Consider the following 15,996-nt stretch of genomic DNA (forward strand, 5'->3'; position numbering starts at 1 on the left):
GTCTCCAGCGTGGAGGAGGTAGTGCGTGTTGGTGCTTTGCTTGTTGTTTAGTACGGAGAAGAGCAGTGTGCGATGAATAGTGACTTAGACAAAATCCACCAACACCCCAAAACACCAATTGATCAAAACTCAATCAAAATAAAAAAAACTAATTACATCTAGATTTAGAGCTCGACGAGACGATCATTTTCCATACCTCACGCATCTCCGATGGTGATCGGAGTCGCTAGAAAATACAGAAACACTGACGGAAGTATCGAGAGTCTCTTGGCTTCGATTCTCATTCCTTGTTTGGATTTTAGACGAATTGACCCCAAGGAAAGGTCCGTGATGAGAAGAGGAGTCGAACGTGAATGGTGCGCCGCCAAGAAGTGGTCGGACGAAAGAGTTCACTTTGAACATTGAAGAGAAACTCATTAGAGACAAGGAAGCTGATTCATTTATCACATCAATATCCATGTCATGCATGCCTAATTGTGTTCAAGATCAACCCAAAGAGAAGTCAATGCCCATTCCTTTTCAAGTGGGGGAGTTCAAGTTTCAAGATGCTTATTCTAAACTTGTCTACGGTATTGGATTCATGATATATGATACCTTTTAAATTCGAGAATATTGAAGTTGATGACTCATCATGTTTTATTCCGACTAATGATCGAGCTTTATTCAAGAGGAACTCGAGGTGAGTCCTTTTCAAGTGGAGGAGACTGATGTAGGACGAGATATTAGCCAATTTCAACAAAGAATCTCGAAAAGAAATAAACGTCTACACATTGAAAAGAATTATTTGAATATTGGAAATTGGAATTCAAATAGGCTTTTTAATGATGAAATTAATCATAAATTACTCTTTTGGATATATCGGGATTCTCGAGCAAAATCGTGGTTGTATTTGCGTAATAATTTTTATTTAATGAGTTTAATTAGGTTTCCTAGTTTTAGTCTATAATAAATTGTTCCTTTTGTTTTCTAGTTGTATTAGGTTTTTGTTGTGTGCCCTATAAAAGGCACCTCTTAGATTATAATTTTCATGGAAGTTATCAATAAAAAAACAAAACTGTTGAAGGAAAACCTAATTTGTGTTTAGCCCAAACTCTAGGTTACTTGACCTAGTGGTAATAGGATTTAATTAGAAGGATCTAGAATCCTAATCAATGTAGAATTACTTTCCTTGTATGATTGAGATTCTATGCATTGTAATCCTCTATATAAAGAGGCCCCTATTATCAATGAGAATACACAGCAAATTCCTCCCAAATTCAGTTTCTCTAAAACACGTTATCAGCACGAAGCCCTAACCCTGAAATCCTAAATTCGTAGCCTTCAAATCCCAGAAACCACCGCCGCCCATCTTGAAGATCCCAACTCCAGGAGTCCAGAACCGGCGGCCTCACCCCCAGAACCGGCCGGAAAACCACCGAACCGGCCACCGGAAAAAGCAAAGGTTTCCCTGCCCGGTTCAAAGATTTTCTCACCACCTCCTGCAGCCATACTCGACCACCTGCAGCGTCTCCACCCCAGAAACCCGGAACCGGAAATTTCATCACCGGAACCGGCCAAAATTCCACCGAACCGGCCACCGGAATCCTCCTAACCTGAACCGGCAGAAGAAAAAGAAAAAAAGAAAAAAAAAAAGGGGACCTGTGCAGCCCACCTGCTGCAGGCCCAAACCCACAGGTTGAGCCCACGTGCAGCAGGCCCCAACCCAAGCTGCCAAGCCGCCAAGCCAAGCCGCCAAGCCACCCAGCCGCCAAGCCTTCTGCCACGTCAGCACTGAACCTGCCACGTCAGCACCCGGTCAACGACCGGTCAACACTTTCCGGCCAACTTCCGGCCACTTTTCCGGCCAACTTCCGGCCACTTTCCGACCACTTTTCCGGCGATTTTCCTGCCAGCTACAGTAACTCACTGCTGCAGTACTTCCGGCGCTACAGTAACTTCCGGCGACGACTTTTTCCGACCATCTTTTTAAGGTACTTTTTCTAAAAGTTCCCGTTTTTGAAGTTTTATTTCAATTTCTTCTTCTTTTCTCAGGGACTTCCAACATCCCTTCTTCTACCCTCCTTTCTTCTTCATAGGGGAGACCAATAGCCGAACTGTGGGGGTTCGTGCTCACTCCAAGCTTGGAGCTTGTAGAGTCCTCCAAACTTAGAGTTTGTTGAGAAGAAAACGATCGACCACATACATCATTGTTTCGATCTAATCCAAAAACCCCTATTGGAATCGGATTTTCTTAGAAGCGACTACGCTCAGAAAATCTCTAATTTCTTGGAAGCGACTACGCTCAGAAATTTAATAGTTTTTCGTGGTAGCCCTTTCGCTCCGAAACTAACCCTAATCTTGTGTTGTTTTTCAGGATGAGTAACCTGAACAAGTTGAACTTCGTTCCACTAGAAACAACTGGCGCAGGATACCATAGGTGGGTCCGAGATGTGCGCCAACATCATAAGGCTGATGGACTTCTGAGAGCCATCCAAGAGCCTGGTCAGAACGTGCTCTCCATTGAGCAAGCTACTGCTTTTGAAGCAAAACAAGCTAAGGCCATAATTCTCATGACAAGGCACATGAATGACGCGCTCCAAAATGAATACCTCAATGAGGAAGACCCAAGAAAGCTATGGGTAGAACTAGAGCAGCGATTTGGCAACGTTCGTGACTCCCTGCTTCCTGATTTAGAAGTGCGATGGCATAGCCTCCGCTTTTGTGATTTCAAGTCTGTGCTTGATTATAACTCGGAAGCTCTTCGTATCAAGTCTCTGATGGAGTTTTGTGGCCAAGCCATAACTGATACGATGTTGATCGAGAAGACTCTCTCTACCTTCCCCGTCTCTGCACTGATGATTTCAAAGAATTATCGGATTGATGTAAATGCAGGACGTATCACAAGGTTTCATGAGCTCATTGGCGCCATGAACGTAGCTGAAAAGCACGACAATATCCTTGTGAAGAACTATAATGCTAGACCCGTGGGAACTAAGCCTATTCCGGAGTCTAACTATAGTCACGCCCCTAATGGAGGACGTAAGGAGCGAAACCCTAAGGATAGGGACAATTCTGGACGTTCAGGTCCATATATTCGCCCTAAAGAGGAAGGAAATCGCCAAGAGAGGCGTGCACGGAACCGTAGAGGTCAACGTGTGAAGAGAGAGAGAGGCGGAGCCTCCGACCATGGTAGTAACGCCAAGAGGATAGGTCGTTCAAATTGCGCCCCAATGGCGCCTCGATCAAGGGAGCCTGACCATGATGATGTTTGTTTTCGATGTGGATCAACTGAACATTGGGCCAAATCATGTACCGCACCCCAGAATGTTGCAAACGCATACAAGACGTATCGTGAAGCAAGGGAAGCGAATTACATGGCACAAGAAGATCAAGATGGCGATCTAGATCTAAGGGTGGAAGACTACAAGGATCAAGACCCAGAAACTGGCGATTTTGATTAAGTCTTTTTATTTTCCAAGAGTTGTAGGCGATTGCCATATTACTTTTTATTGGATTAGATTTTCTTTGATCATAGAAACAATGATGTATTCCGTTGGCTTATGAATAAAATTTCGAGTTCTTTTCATTATGACTCAATTTTGATTCTGAGCATATGACTTTGTGACTACGATGGCTGGGCCATCAGTATTAATTCAAGGACATGGAATAGCCCAAGTTCCACTTGCCAAATGGCACCTTGATTACAGTTGTCACAGAAACTCTCTACGCTCTTGGGGCAAATAGTACCCTATGAATAGCCAACGAATTCCATGCGAAAATGCATGTAGAGAACGGAAATGAGTTCCTTTGCATTACCTCTAATGATTGCGAACAAAGACGCATCTTAGAGAAGTTTATGTGTCGCTCTAGTGGACTTTATGTCACTATTCGAGCTATTAAATCCAATAAAGTTATGAGAGAAGATCTCTTGGACTTAGACACATATTGGCTTTGTGACGACAGGATAGGTCATCCTGGTCATGATATGATGATCCGTCTACAAAAAGACTTCACACGGACATCTTTTACTAAGCCTGTTCCTTAGGGAAATTAGGACTGAGACCGTCCTATGCAAAGGATATGACATTACTCATTCTGTTCTTACAAAGAATCCGTAGGGATTTTGTGGATTGATTCAACCAACTTGCGGACGTTTAAATATCTCATGATGTTGGTTGACACGCAAACATACTGGTCACGTGTTGTGCCATTGTCCACTTGTAATGTTGCTTATGCTACACTCCTAGCACATATCATACAACAACGGGCTCACTCCCCGAATCATCCTATTTAGTCAATTGGATTTGACTATGCTAGAGAGTTTACATCGAAAGACTTTCGATGGATATTGCAATGGGCTTGATGTTGGACATCACATTCCCATGAACACACCCAAATGGTCTCACGGAAATGACTACGATGGTAGTCTGAACATTGGTAATGCGCACCAATCTTCTTACATCCGCTTGGGGTGATGTAATATTGCATGCTGCTATGCTAATTCGTCTACGACCTAATGACACTCAATGTACCTCTGCGTTACAGCTAGTGACTGGGTACACGTCTTTTGTACTTACGCACATTTGAGTGAGCCATTTTTGTGCCAATTGCGCCGCCACAGCGCTCTATGATGGGTCTTTACAGACGAATGGGCAACTACGTTGGATTTGAGACTCCCAACAATTGTCCGCCACTTAAATGCCCTTGCTAGGCGATCTCCTTACCGCTAGATTTACGGATGTCACTTTGATGAGACAGTCTTCCCGTCGTTAGGGGGAGATAAGAACACGAATGTTCAACAGGAACGACAGGAATTGTCGTAGTCTGTCCCCACTATGTCTCATCTTGATCCCTATTAAAGTGACAAGATCACACAAATATGCTGCAAACATGCCTGCAAGGAAGGACGTCTCTACGAGAGGACGTAGCGCCACCCTACACGGAGGTAGGCAAGGCGCCAACGCCAAAGAGAGTGGCACTCTGGCGTTACAGGCCATGGCCCCAGCTAGGATGCGTGGGAGGCACGTGGGTTCGAAGGATACTTTGGCACATTCCAATCCTTTGATCATCAAGACTCAAAATCCGTCTCATGAGTATCTTCCGGGTTATGGTTATCGTTGGGGGACGCCTCAACGTTAGAACCTATTCCTGAGAATATAGAGCTCTATGAAACTTACACTAGTGTACATGAGATGTGGGATAGAAACTCCATCATAATTGGTGATGTAGTTGCGTATTTTGTTGCGCATGAGTTTGTTGAGTCAGATGATATCGAACCACGCTCCGTTGATGAATAAATACCAACGTAGAGAGTTTTTGGCCTAAATGGAAAGATGCGATCCAGGTTAAGATGGATTCTCTAACGAAGAGGAAGGTTTTCGAGCTAGAGATGCCAACACCTCCTAACATAAAACCTATTGACTAATGGGTCTTCGTTAGAAAGCGTAGTGAGAAAAAGAGATGGTAATCTCACCTTATGGCGCAAGGCTTCTCACAAAACGCCCTGGAATTGACTACGATGAGACATATTCTCTCGTAGTGGATGTCACTGCACTCCACTACCTTGTCAGTTTGGTAGTTTCCGAATAACTGAACATGCAGCTTACAAATGTGGTCACTACGTATCTCTATAGGGATCTAGATACTGAATATACATGAAGGTTCATGGTGAACTTCATTTACCCAAGTCAAGTGGCTCTAGACCATGGAGCGCGTTTACAAAGAGGTTGAAACGCTCACTAAAGTGACTACTTGATTGGGAAGGGATATGCCCATACGTTTCTATGACAAGTTTTAGATTCTATCGCGGTTCATGTTGGACATGATCTTCATTAGAAGCCCTTAAAGAGTTAAGGGAAACCGCTGAACACTTGAAATCTGAGTTTGAGATGAAGGATTTTGGGAGAACACGATTATGGCTCGGTTTGGAACTTGAGCATCGTGTCGATAGATGCTTAGGCATTTTGACGAGGTCAAGCCTTCAAGCATCCCCATGATCGTCCGTAGTCTTGATCCTGAAAAGGATCATCTTCGTCGAAAGGATGATGACGAAGATGTGCTAGAGGCAAAAGTGTCTTACTTAGTACAATAGGCGCATTATTGTACTTATCTCAATGCACAAGACCGGACATCTCATATGTTGTGAACTTGTTAGCTAGATATAGCTCTGCGCCAACGCGATGCCATTGGATTGGTGTAAAAGATATCTTTCGATACTTGAGATGTATGAATGATATGGGCTTGTTCTATCCCTACAAAGAGATGATGGATTCGGACCCATCACACACCAGAAACGCCGCCAACGCTGGCCTGCGTTCTCTATCCCCATCCCAAAACGACATGTGTTTTGGAAGGTTTTGCTGATGTTGGGTATCTCTCTGACCCACACAATGGTCATTCCCAAACTGGTTAAGTGTTCACCATGGAAAAAGACCGTGATATCTTGGAGGTCTACAGAACATACCGTAGTCGCTATATCTTCGAACAATGCAGAGATCATTGCCCTTCACGAAGTGGTTCGTGAATGCATATGGATTGGATCCATAATTACGCATGTTCGAACAATTGTGGTTTGAAGTCTACCACAGATGAGCCTACGAGCATTTAGGATAATGCTACTTGTTTTGAACAAATGAGGCAAGGCTACATCAATAGCGATAACACCAAGCATAATCAGCAACAACAGATACTCCTCGAGATCAAAGTGAACTAGGTTCGATCTGAGGACAGTGAGGCAGACTTGTTTACTAAGTCATTGCCCAATTCCACGTTCGAGAAACATGTGGCAAGAATTGACTTGCGGAAATTATCTGAACTCCCATGATCGTAGTCATCAGGGGGAGGCACAGACATTAGGGGGAGATGTCTACATGTTCACCTCGAAACGTGAAGGGTGTGTTGTGCTCTTTTTCCCCTTCGACCGAGGTTATTTTTGTCCCACTGGGTTTTTGTTACTCGGCAAGGTTTTTAACTAGGCAACGAGAGAAGCACCGCGTTTGGGCAACACAAGGGGGAGTGTTGAAGGAAAACCTAATTTGTGTTTAGCCCAAACTCTAGGTTACTTGACCTAGTGGTAATAGGATTTAATTAGAAGAATCTAGAATCCTAATCAATGTAGAATTACTTTCCTTGTATGATTGAGATTCTATGCATTGTAATCCTCTATATAAAGAGGCCCCTATTATCAATGAGAATACACAGCAAATTCCTCCCAAATTCAGTTTCTCTAAAACAAAAACCAAATATTAGAGAAGTTTCTCTGTGTTTCTTATGGTTGTGTCCGTAATTGCTAGTGGATTCTAGTTCATCTCATATGCCTTTCGATGCTTGACAAAGCCTCTTACTATCGTGTACTTTCACACTTCCCGCATCATTTGGTATCAAAGCTCTTTGGATATTCACAACGCCGGATTACAACGACTTCCGAACAACATGTATCATCAAAGACAAGGTATGCTCGGTAATAATTTACAGTAGTCTACGAGAGAACTTTGTAGCAAACAAAGTTATGGATTATTTTCAATTACCAACAGTGAAGCCGAGTGATCCATACTGGATTTCACTTGGGAAGGATGAATATGCACAAGTAACAAAGGTTTGTAAAGTTCCTATCTCTACGGGAAAATCTTATAAAGGCTTCTGTCATGTGATTGACATGGACGACACTTATGTGCTTTTTGGAAGACCATGGCATAAAAGCGTCAATGGTGGTTATTGCAAAGACAACACATACTTATTTATGTGAGAGTCGCACAAAATTAAAATCAAGCCTGGAAGGAAGAACATCAAGAATATATGACCATCCTGAGGTATATGAAAAGAAACATGAAGAAGATACTTTGAAGATTGAAGAGAAACTCATCAAAGACAAGGAAGCTGATTCATTCATCACATCGATATCCATGTCATGCATGCCTAATTGTGTTCAAGTTCAACCCAAGGAGAAGTCAATGCCCATTCCTTTTCAAGTGGAGGAATTCAAGTTTCAAGATGCTTATTCTAAACTTGTCTATGGTATTGGATTCATGGTGATACCTTTAAATTCGAGAATATTGAAGTTGATGGCTTATCATGTTTTATTCCTACTAATGATCGAGCTTTATTCAAGAGGAACTTGAGGTCGAGTTCTTTTCAAGTGGAGGAGATTGACATAGGACGAGATATTAGCCAATTTCAACAAAGAATCTCGAAAAGAAAGAAACATCTTTACATTAAGAAAAATGATTTGAATGTTGGAAATTAGTATTCAAATAGCTTCTTAATGATGGAATTAATCATAAATTACTCTTTTAGATATATCGGGATTCTTGAGCAAAATCTTGGTTGGGATTCCAAATTAATACATATTTGCGTAATATTCTTTAGTATCTAGGATTTTATTTCTGATTTTTCTTTAATGAGATTTAATTAGGTTTCCTAGTTTTAGTCTATAATAAATTGTTCTTTCTGGTTTCTAGTTGTATTAGGTTTATGTTATGTGTCCTATATAAGGCACCTCTTAGATTGTAATTTTCATGGAAATTATCAATAAAAATAAATATAAAAAAAAACCCAAATATTAGAGAAGTTTCTCTATGTTTCTTACGGATGTGCCCGTAATTACTATTGGATTCTAGTTCATCTCATATGGTTTTCGACGCTTGACAAAACCTCTTGCTATCGTGTTCACACTTCCCGCATCAAGATTAATGAGAGTGGACAGACTTCGTTAGTCCCAAGGTTGTCCACCTTGAAGAACCCACAGGCATCCACCGATGGTTCTATTGCTCCCTTTTACTCGTCAGCGTACTGATGGACCCATGAGCCCTACCGTGTTCCTTGATGGTGGCCGCACAAGAGTTAACCTGATTACTTACCAATTAGAACTTTTAAGATTATTGGACTTGAACTTGGCCTTGTCAATCTTACCAACCCTCCTTTTTCCCTCTTTGTTTCATAAATCTTTTCAGCATTAATTCAAAGAAAAACTTGCGGTCATTGTTCATCGCCAAAGAACAAAAGGGTGCGGTCATCAATATTTTTTCTTCTTCATATATGATGCAGATATTAAGAAGAGCATATGTTCTTTCCTCTTATAGTAAATAGGTTTAAGATTGGAACCTTCAATTCAGTAGTACCTAATCTATATAAAGCCACAATCATATAGCCAGCTCTGATAATAGGTCACAAGGATATATATATGGCTCAAAAATTTGATTACCATTATACCACGTACATTATTTTCTGCTAACTAGCTAATTAATCAACTAGATCTTATTAATGAATTATTAGTCGTTGAGCCGCCAATGTAGAGACGATGATCAGTTAAAGAAGGTAGGATAAAACTCTTCAGACTGTCGCGATCTCCAGAGATGATTTGAAGTGCAAAAACTTTAACTAGTTAGCTAGCGAACTCGATGCAAAGCGAGATAAGCAATAAGTCGGTAACCTAGTAACATCAGGGCGAGAATGGAGACCTCTATCCACAAGTTGTTAAGATCTCCCATTGACTTGACGGCAGGCAAGTCTCCAACTCGGCACAAGACACCTTTCGAGCACTCGTAGTAATCGTCTTCCCGGTATTGAACCCCGAGAAGAAGCTTGTAGCAGTAGAAGCTATAGCTCAAGTACTTTAGCCACACTATGAACGGAGGAATCTGTTGAATGTAGTAGCCTCCGGCGATGAGGAAAACAAGTGTCGTAACCGAAGCCAAAGTGGTGGCTTGCTTTATGTCCATGAGAATGGCGCCGATAGCCAACCCGAGGCTCTGGGAGACGAGGACGTTGTAGAGAACAACGAGAAGAGAAAGGATGAAGGTGAACGGGTCGGGTTTGAGTCCACCCATCCAGTAGATTATCAGCACAAATGCGGTGGGGAGTGCAAGCTCGAGTGGTAGATCACCCACTGTTCTGGCCAGAAAATATGACGAAAGGCGGTACATTCCGGAAGATCTTTCTTTTATTAGCATTCTTCTTTCTTGGGGGAATGTAAAGACTGCATTGTAGAGGGGGTAGAATCCCCAGAAGACGGAGAAGAAGAAGAGCAAGGCAATTCGATCTTCGATATGGGAAGAAGGGGTGTGCCACCAGAGGAGTCCACCGAGCGTGGCGACGCTTAGGACTTGGAAAATTCTTAGCCTGTTGAATGCTTCGTACCTTCGTTCCCTTAGTCCCCTCTGGAGTAGTACCTTGAACTGGTGCCACCAGCTTGTACACCAAAAATGTTCATGATGTTTATCGTGTCCTGCACATGATTGTCAAGCTAACTACTTAGCGAAAATTAGAACAAATTGATGCATTGTTGAGAGGATGTGCTTAAATATTAATTTACTTGAAGAAGCAGCTTCTTTGATGTAATTATTGAAGACATTGTTGACCTCCAAACCACCACCACAGAGCTCAGCTTTCAATCTTGTGTAAATGTTTTTGTCGTAGGCAGAAACGAGATCTTTTCTCACCATCTTTTGATCCTGTTCCATGTTCTCACGTTGTTGATGATCGGAGGCAGGTTTCGAATCAGGGGCGATTCCTTTATACGTACGTACATAATCTTAGATAATCAAATAGTTCAATGCTCTAATTAATCAGGTATAAGCCTAATAATTATCGACGAATTATTGAGCTAGAATATATAACATAATCATGGCTAATAATGTATTTAGTGAAGTCGTGTGTAACACGCACGTGCTTAGTGATTTATTTTAATTTCTTAATTTTATCTCATCATTTTTCATTTAAATTTTAATCACAAAAGTCAAGAACCAAACCTTAAATTACGCAACCTAGATTCTTTCGTGAAATTAATAAACTTTCTTAATTAGGTACGTACCGTTAGCAAGATCGAGCAAGAGATCAGCTGGATTGACATAAGGCAAGGACGTGGAGAAACCAATAGAGGAAAAATACTCGAGGGCAGCAGAAGCAGGGCCATAGTAAATGGGGTAGCCCTCGGAAAGCAAGACCAGTTTATCAAACATGTGGTAGAGGCGGCTCGAGGGCTGATGGATTGTGGTGACGACGGTCCGACCCCCACCTGCAAGCCTCTTCACCGTGGTCAGAATTCTTTGAGCCGTAGTGGAGTCCAAACCCGAGGTGGGCTCGTCCAGCAAAAGCAAGCTTGGATTAATCAGCATCTCTTGTCCAATACTAACCCTCTTCTTCTCTCCACCAGATATTCCCCTAAACAGGGGGCCCCCGATCATGCTGCTCCGGCACCGGGTCAGCCCGAGCTCGCTGATCACTTGCTCTACGTGCTGCACTTTCTCGTCTCGTGTCAGGGTGTTGGGCAGCCGCAGCAGGGCTGTGAAGACGAGAGTCTCGGTTACGGTGAGGTGAGGGTACAGTACGTCCTCCTGTGCGACGAATCCGGTTCTCCGTTTGATGGCGCCGCAGAATGGTTGGGAGTTGTAGGTGATTTTGCCGGAGAGCTTGCCGTGGAGGCGGCCGCCGAGAGCTGTGAGAAGAGTTGTTTTGCCACTACCGGAGGGACCTAGCATGGCTAGTATCTCTCCGGGGCAAACCACACCTGATATTCCGTTCAGTATGCTTTTCTCAGACGATGACCTGTTACTACTACTCGGCCACGGTACTAATCCAGCGTTGTGCTCCATTTTCACTTTGTAAAACACCTCCTCAAACTGCAAGTACGTATATGAACGATCAAGATCATGCGAATCCTTCTACTAATATAAAAAAACCATGGCCTTTGTGAAATTAGACAAATGTTTCCTCATTGGGCTAACAAAGATGATATGAAACTGGAAAGAATCAAAGTCAAGATGATGCTAGCTAATAGTAGTTGATAGAGAGAGTAAAGATCGACCTTTAGAGTAATAGGGTACATGGCGAGTTGTAGGAAAGACTGTGCATTAACTTGTGCAGCCCCGGCGGGGTAGGCAAGGACGGCCGCCTTGTTGTTGTTGTGGATTTCAGACACCTCCGCCTGCGGCAGACCTTCCATAATGACGTCACAGTTAGCTAGCTGGATTCCACGATGATGCTGATTGCAGGGACTGATCGGAAGAAGAATTAAGGAACCACTAAGTATACTTTCTCTAAAGAAATTACTCTTTTTCTTGTTTGATCTATCAGTAACAGATGAGAGGCACAAGCACACTACTTTCTGAGTTGCTTATAGCCTTATAGTGGAGAGGAGAGATGGGGCATGTGGGTATATATATATAGATGGTCGATACCGAGATATATACAGGTTAGGGATGGATGGAGGATATATGTCCTCTTCCTCGATCAGGTTTCTCTGTTTGTGTGTGCGGTCTCAGTGTGAGTGATGTAGGCCTAAGCTAGCTAAGCCTCCATGGTGACGGTGGATGGGAACCCACCTTTAATTTTTTTCTTATCTTAGTTTATTCTAACATGCACTAACTGTTAACCATTAGTTTTTATGCTAGTCTACCAAGCTAGCTAGCTGGTCACTGGCTATAGTTCATTAGTATATTTTATGTCTTGTATACTTTTGATTAGTACTCATCCGTCGTGGGTACAGATATTTTTTACAATCGATACAAAAATGCAGATTCTACAAAAAGTCGATGATAATATTAATGCTAGATTACCATTAATATTGCGAAATGATAAGATATAACAATCATTTAATTTTGAAGGTTTATGATTAGTGTTCTAAAAATTTAGTGTGGACAGTGTCTAGGTGGGTTGGATTTAAACATTTTATTTGTAAATACCAATTATATGCTTAATTTTTGGAAAAAATTTCAGAAATAGTCACTCAACTATGACCCATTCGACACTTTGGTCACTGAAGTTTCAAATATATCACTTTGGTCACTCAACTATTACATTATCAATCACTTAAGTCACTTTGTTAATTTTTTTCATTAAAAAAAATTAGAAAAAATACTTTTTGGGTGACTTAAATGATTGACAGTGTAATAGTTGAGTGACCAAAGTGATATATTTGAAACTTCAGTGACCAAAATGTCGAATTAATCATAGTTGAGTGACCATTTGTGGAATTCTTCCTAATTTTTTTTATTATGTTTTGAATCAATATATTATTACTTTTTTTTAATTGCACATATTTATATGTTGTATAATAAAATAAAATTAACATAAGAATCCACCTAAGTCTCGCCTAAGCTCCAAAAGTCCAAAGTGCTAATCCCCTTTAATCCATTACTTATGATACTAGGAAAAAAAGATTAAAAAAAATCAAGAGAGAACTATCATATTAATAACCATTAAAGCAAATTAGCCTTTGCATGTAACTCCTAAACATAATAATAATTATTCAAGAAGTCGTCTCCGAGCTTCTCAGTGCGACTTGGCTCTCGAAACCTAGGTTTCAACAGGCAGCGTCGCTTCTTCCTTCTAGAAAGGAGATGATCGTGGACGGCGGCGCCGTGGGGAGGGATCTCTGCGACGATCGTGGACGGCGGTGACGTGGGGAGGGATCTCTGCGGTGATCGTGGGTGCGGCGAGGGGTTTTCTCAGTCCGTGGTGGCGGTCTTCCTGTCCAAGCGGTGAGTGACGAGGGCGACAGCAGCGAAAGCGGCTGGAGATTGTCTTCGTGGTTGTCGTCTGGATTGTAGAGGAGAAGCGAGCACGAGTCGGGTCTGACGGAGGCTTATGGGCTCGAGGTCGCAAGGCTTTGAGTCGAGCTTGGCAGCGAAGGTCTGATCGTGTTTCATTGAGGGGTCGAGGCTCTAAGGCAGAGGCTTCGACAGTTTCTGATCGCGATGGTGATGCTCGGTTGGAGAAGCCGGCCGCCATAGCTATGGTGCGTCGCCAGAGAACCGCCTGACGGTGACAGTGCAGGAGCAATGTGCAGGGATGCCTCTCCCTTGTTCGCTCGGGTTTGGGCCTAGGTTCAACCTTGGGCTGATGGGGCAAGGATCTATTCTTGCTAGGAAAGGTTTGACTTGGGCTTGGACCTCCGGGCTTGGGCTCAGATCACGACAATTTGGGCCCTAATTTATTAGGGTATGAGCCTGTTTGAGGGTGGATTCACTTCTATGAGTCTTCTATGACGTTTCTAGTCTCTTGCTTGTACCACAATTGCGTGATTGACAAGTGAGGGCTAGTTGAATTATTTCTTTTCCGTAGAAGGCGATGTTTTTCATTCTTGTATAGGCTCGCTTAAATGTGAGCATCCCAGTGATTTTTAAAGGTTTGTTTTAGCTTAGGTAGGTTACTCCGGATTTTCTTGCTGGATTTATTATGTAAGTTTTGGTAGACTTCAGCCATTTTGATGTTGATCTAATAAATTCAACTTTTATTTCAAAAAAAGATTTTAAAAAAAATCAATTTTTATTTTATTTTTCACATAATGCCTTCAAAGAAATTTCAGGACTCAACATCATTATTAAGTCAAAAGACCTTTTCCTTTCCTTTTATTATCTTCTGTAGATATGATCGTAACTAGTCAAATATTAGATTCAAAAGTACAATAAATTAAAATGCCATCGGAAGTTACTTGGTGAATGGTGATCATGCAGCTGTCACAAACTTATTTATAAAGCATATTCAAGTGCGCGCTTCTCTTTGTAGAATTTACTTTTTCTCTTAACAGCAAAAGAATAAGTTCAAAAGGAAAAGCTAGCCAGTTATGGTGAATTGAATTGTCTAAAGAATTTCTGAGTAAATTAAAAGTGGTACTAATGGTGCTTTTCTTTCTAAAGCAGCCAACTGATTGATTCCTATATTCCTTTGTCCTTTAAAAATACAGTTAATTTTGATTCGGACTGTAGTTTTCAACATTCGTATCATAGAAATTCGATATGACTGCTATATTTTTATGATTGCATAATGTTTATATATCACTAATAATATTCATCATCTGCAAAAGATTCTGGGGAAAAGTTCCCAAGTAAGATGCTAATTAAACAAAGTCTTCTAATCTTCTATATATGTATCGTCCTATTGTCTGCTTCCCCAATTTGCCCATTTGCCTTAATCTCTTTCACTTTTGTTTTGTTTGCTAATCTATTTTAAAACTCAAAGCTGCATAAGCTAGAGAGCAGAATGATTAAAGCTAGGAAGCACCCATCAATGGGATTCCGATTTCTGTCCATAAAACTTAAAAATATGAATTAATATTTTTTGGCAGAGAGCACCGAGAGTTTTTTGTACTCTTAGACGTCTCTGATCGAACTGAGAAAGATAAGAGGAAATATATTAATGGGTCCTGGCCTGAATATATGGTGGAGCCTGCCCTTTTCTGGTTTCAAAGACTTGCGCAAAGAGAAAAAAAAAAAGACTGGTTTTGGCTACTTGACGCTAGCTTAGCTTTGCTTGGTGGCGCATATCATATTTCTAGTGCTTTCTCTTTACTATCCCAACTTGCATTTGCTTTTTAATATCACACACACACACACACAGATGTAGTCTCTATCTCATTATTAATTTCACATCCTTGGTATTTCACCATTTCTGTGTTCTATATCTAAAGCTTCATATGCATCAATGGATCGATTCTCTCTATCTGGACTTTAATTATCTTTAGAAAATTGACCCTAAATAGCTAGCTATCTAGATAGAAGTTTAGAATGATTCTCAGCGCCGACAAAGGCCCCCCCCCCCCACCCCCGGCGGCCCGGCCCCCGCGTTCTATACTGTTTTTGAAAACTTCTATCATGTTTCATAGTATGTAATACTTTGATACCCAATTAAAGATATGAGAAATAATGAGACAGTGAAGTGTAGTTCCAGTTAGGGTTTGAATACACACGTAAGAAGCTTGTGCTACTTTGCTTGTAACAAGATCATTGGAGGGACGGCGTTTTCCGGTAAATTGTCTTGTCGTCTAGTTCGTTTGTTGGCCAAATAAGGGCAGTTGGTAGATCGACACGTGGCACACAATCCCACTTTCTAGTGGGGTGAGATCAATTTTCGAGCGTCATATTCAAATCATTTGGTGGGAGTGTCCTTGCTGGTCCCGCCAACTCATTTCCTTCCAAAACCCAAAAATTTTGTTTCCACACTTCTTTTTCTCCTATTTTCTTTCATGTGATTTTTGTTCTATATTTTCTCTAAAACAAAACTCAATCACTTCTCTCCGTAATT

At 41.6% G+C, this 15,996-nt stretch overlaps 1 protein-coding gene across 1 annotated transcript; it reads right to left on the bottom strand.

Annotated features, from left to right (window-relative positions):
• Positions 1–9,050: 9,050 nt before the first annotated feature.
• LOC112173423 (ABC transporter G family member 14) lies at positions 9,051–12,206 on the bottom strand. The gene is made up of 4 exons (XM_024311043.2): positions 11,780–12,206; positions 10,787–11,594; positions 10,289–10,486; positions 9,051–10,201 (listed from the first exon to the last, which is right to left on the bottom strand). Exons 1-4 carry the CDS (start codon positions 11,915–11,917, stop codon positions 9,363–9,365), a joined length of 1,983 nt encoding a protein of 660 aa, XP_024166811.1. The 5' UTR covers positions 11,918–12,206; the 3' UTR covers positions 9,051–9,362.
• Positions 12,207–15,996: the final 3,790 nt, after the last annotated feature.

Source organism: Rosa chinensis, chromosome 6, assembly GCF_002994745.2.
Source record: "Rosa chinensis cultivar Old Blush chromosome 6, RchiOBHm-V2, whole genome shotgun sequence".
Taxonomy (NCBI): domain Eukaryota; kingdom Viridiplantae; phylum Streptophyta; class Magnoliopsida; order Rosales; family Rosaceae; genus Rosa; species Rosa chinensis.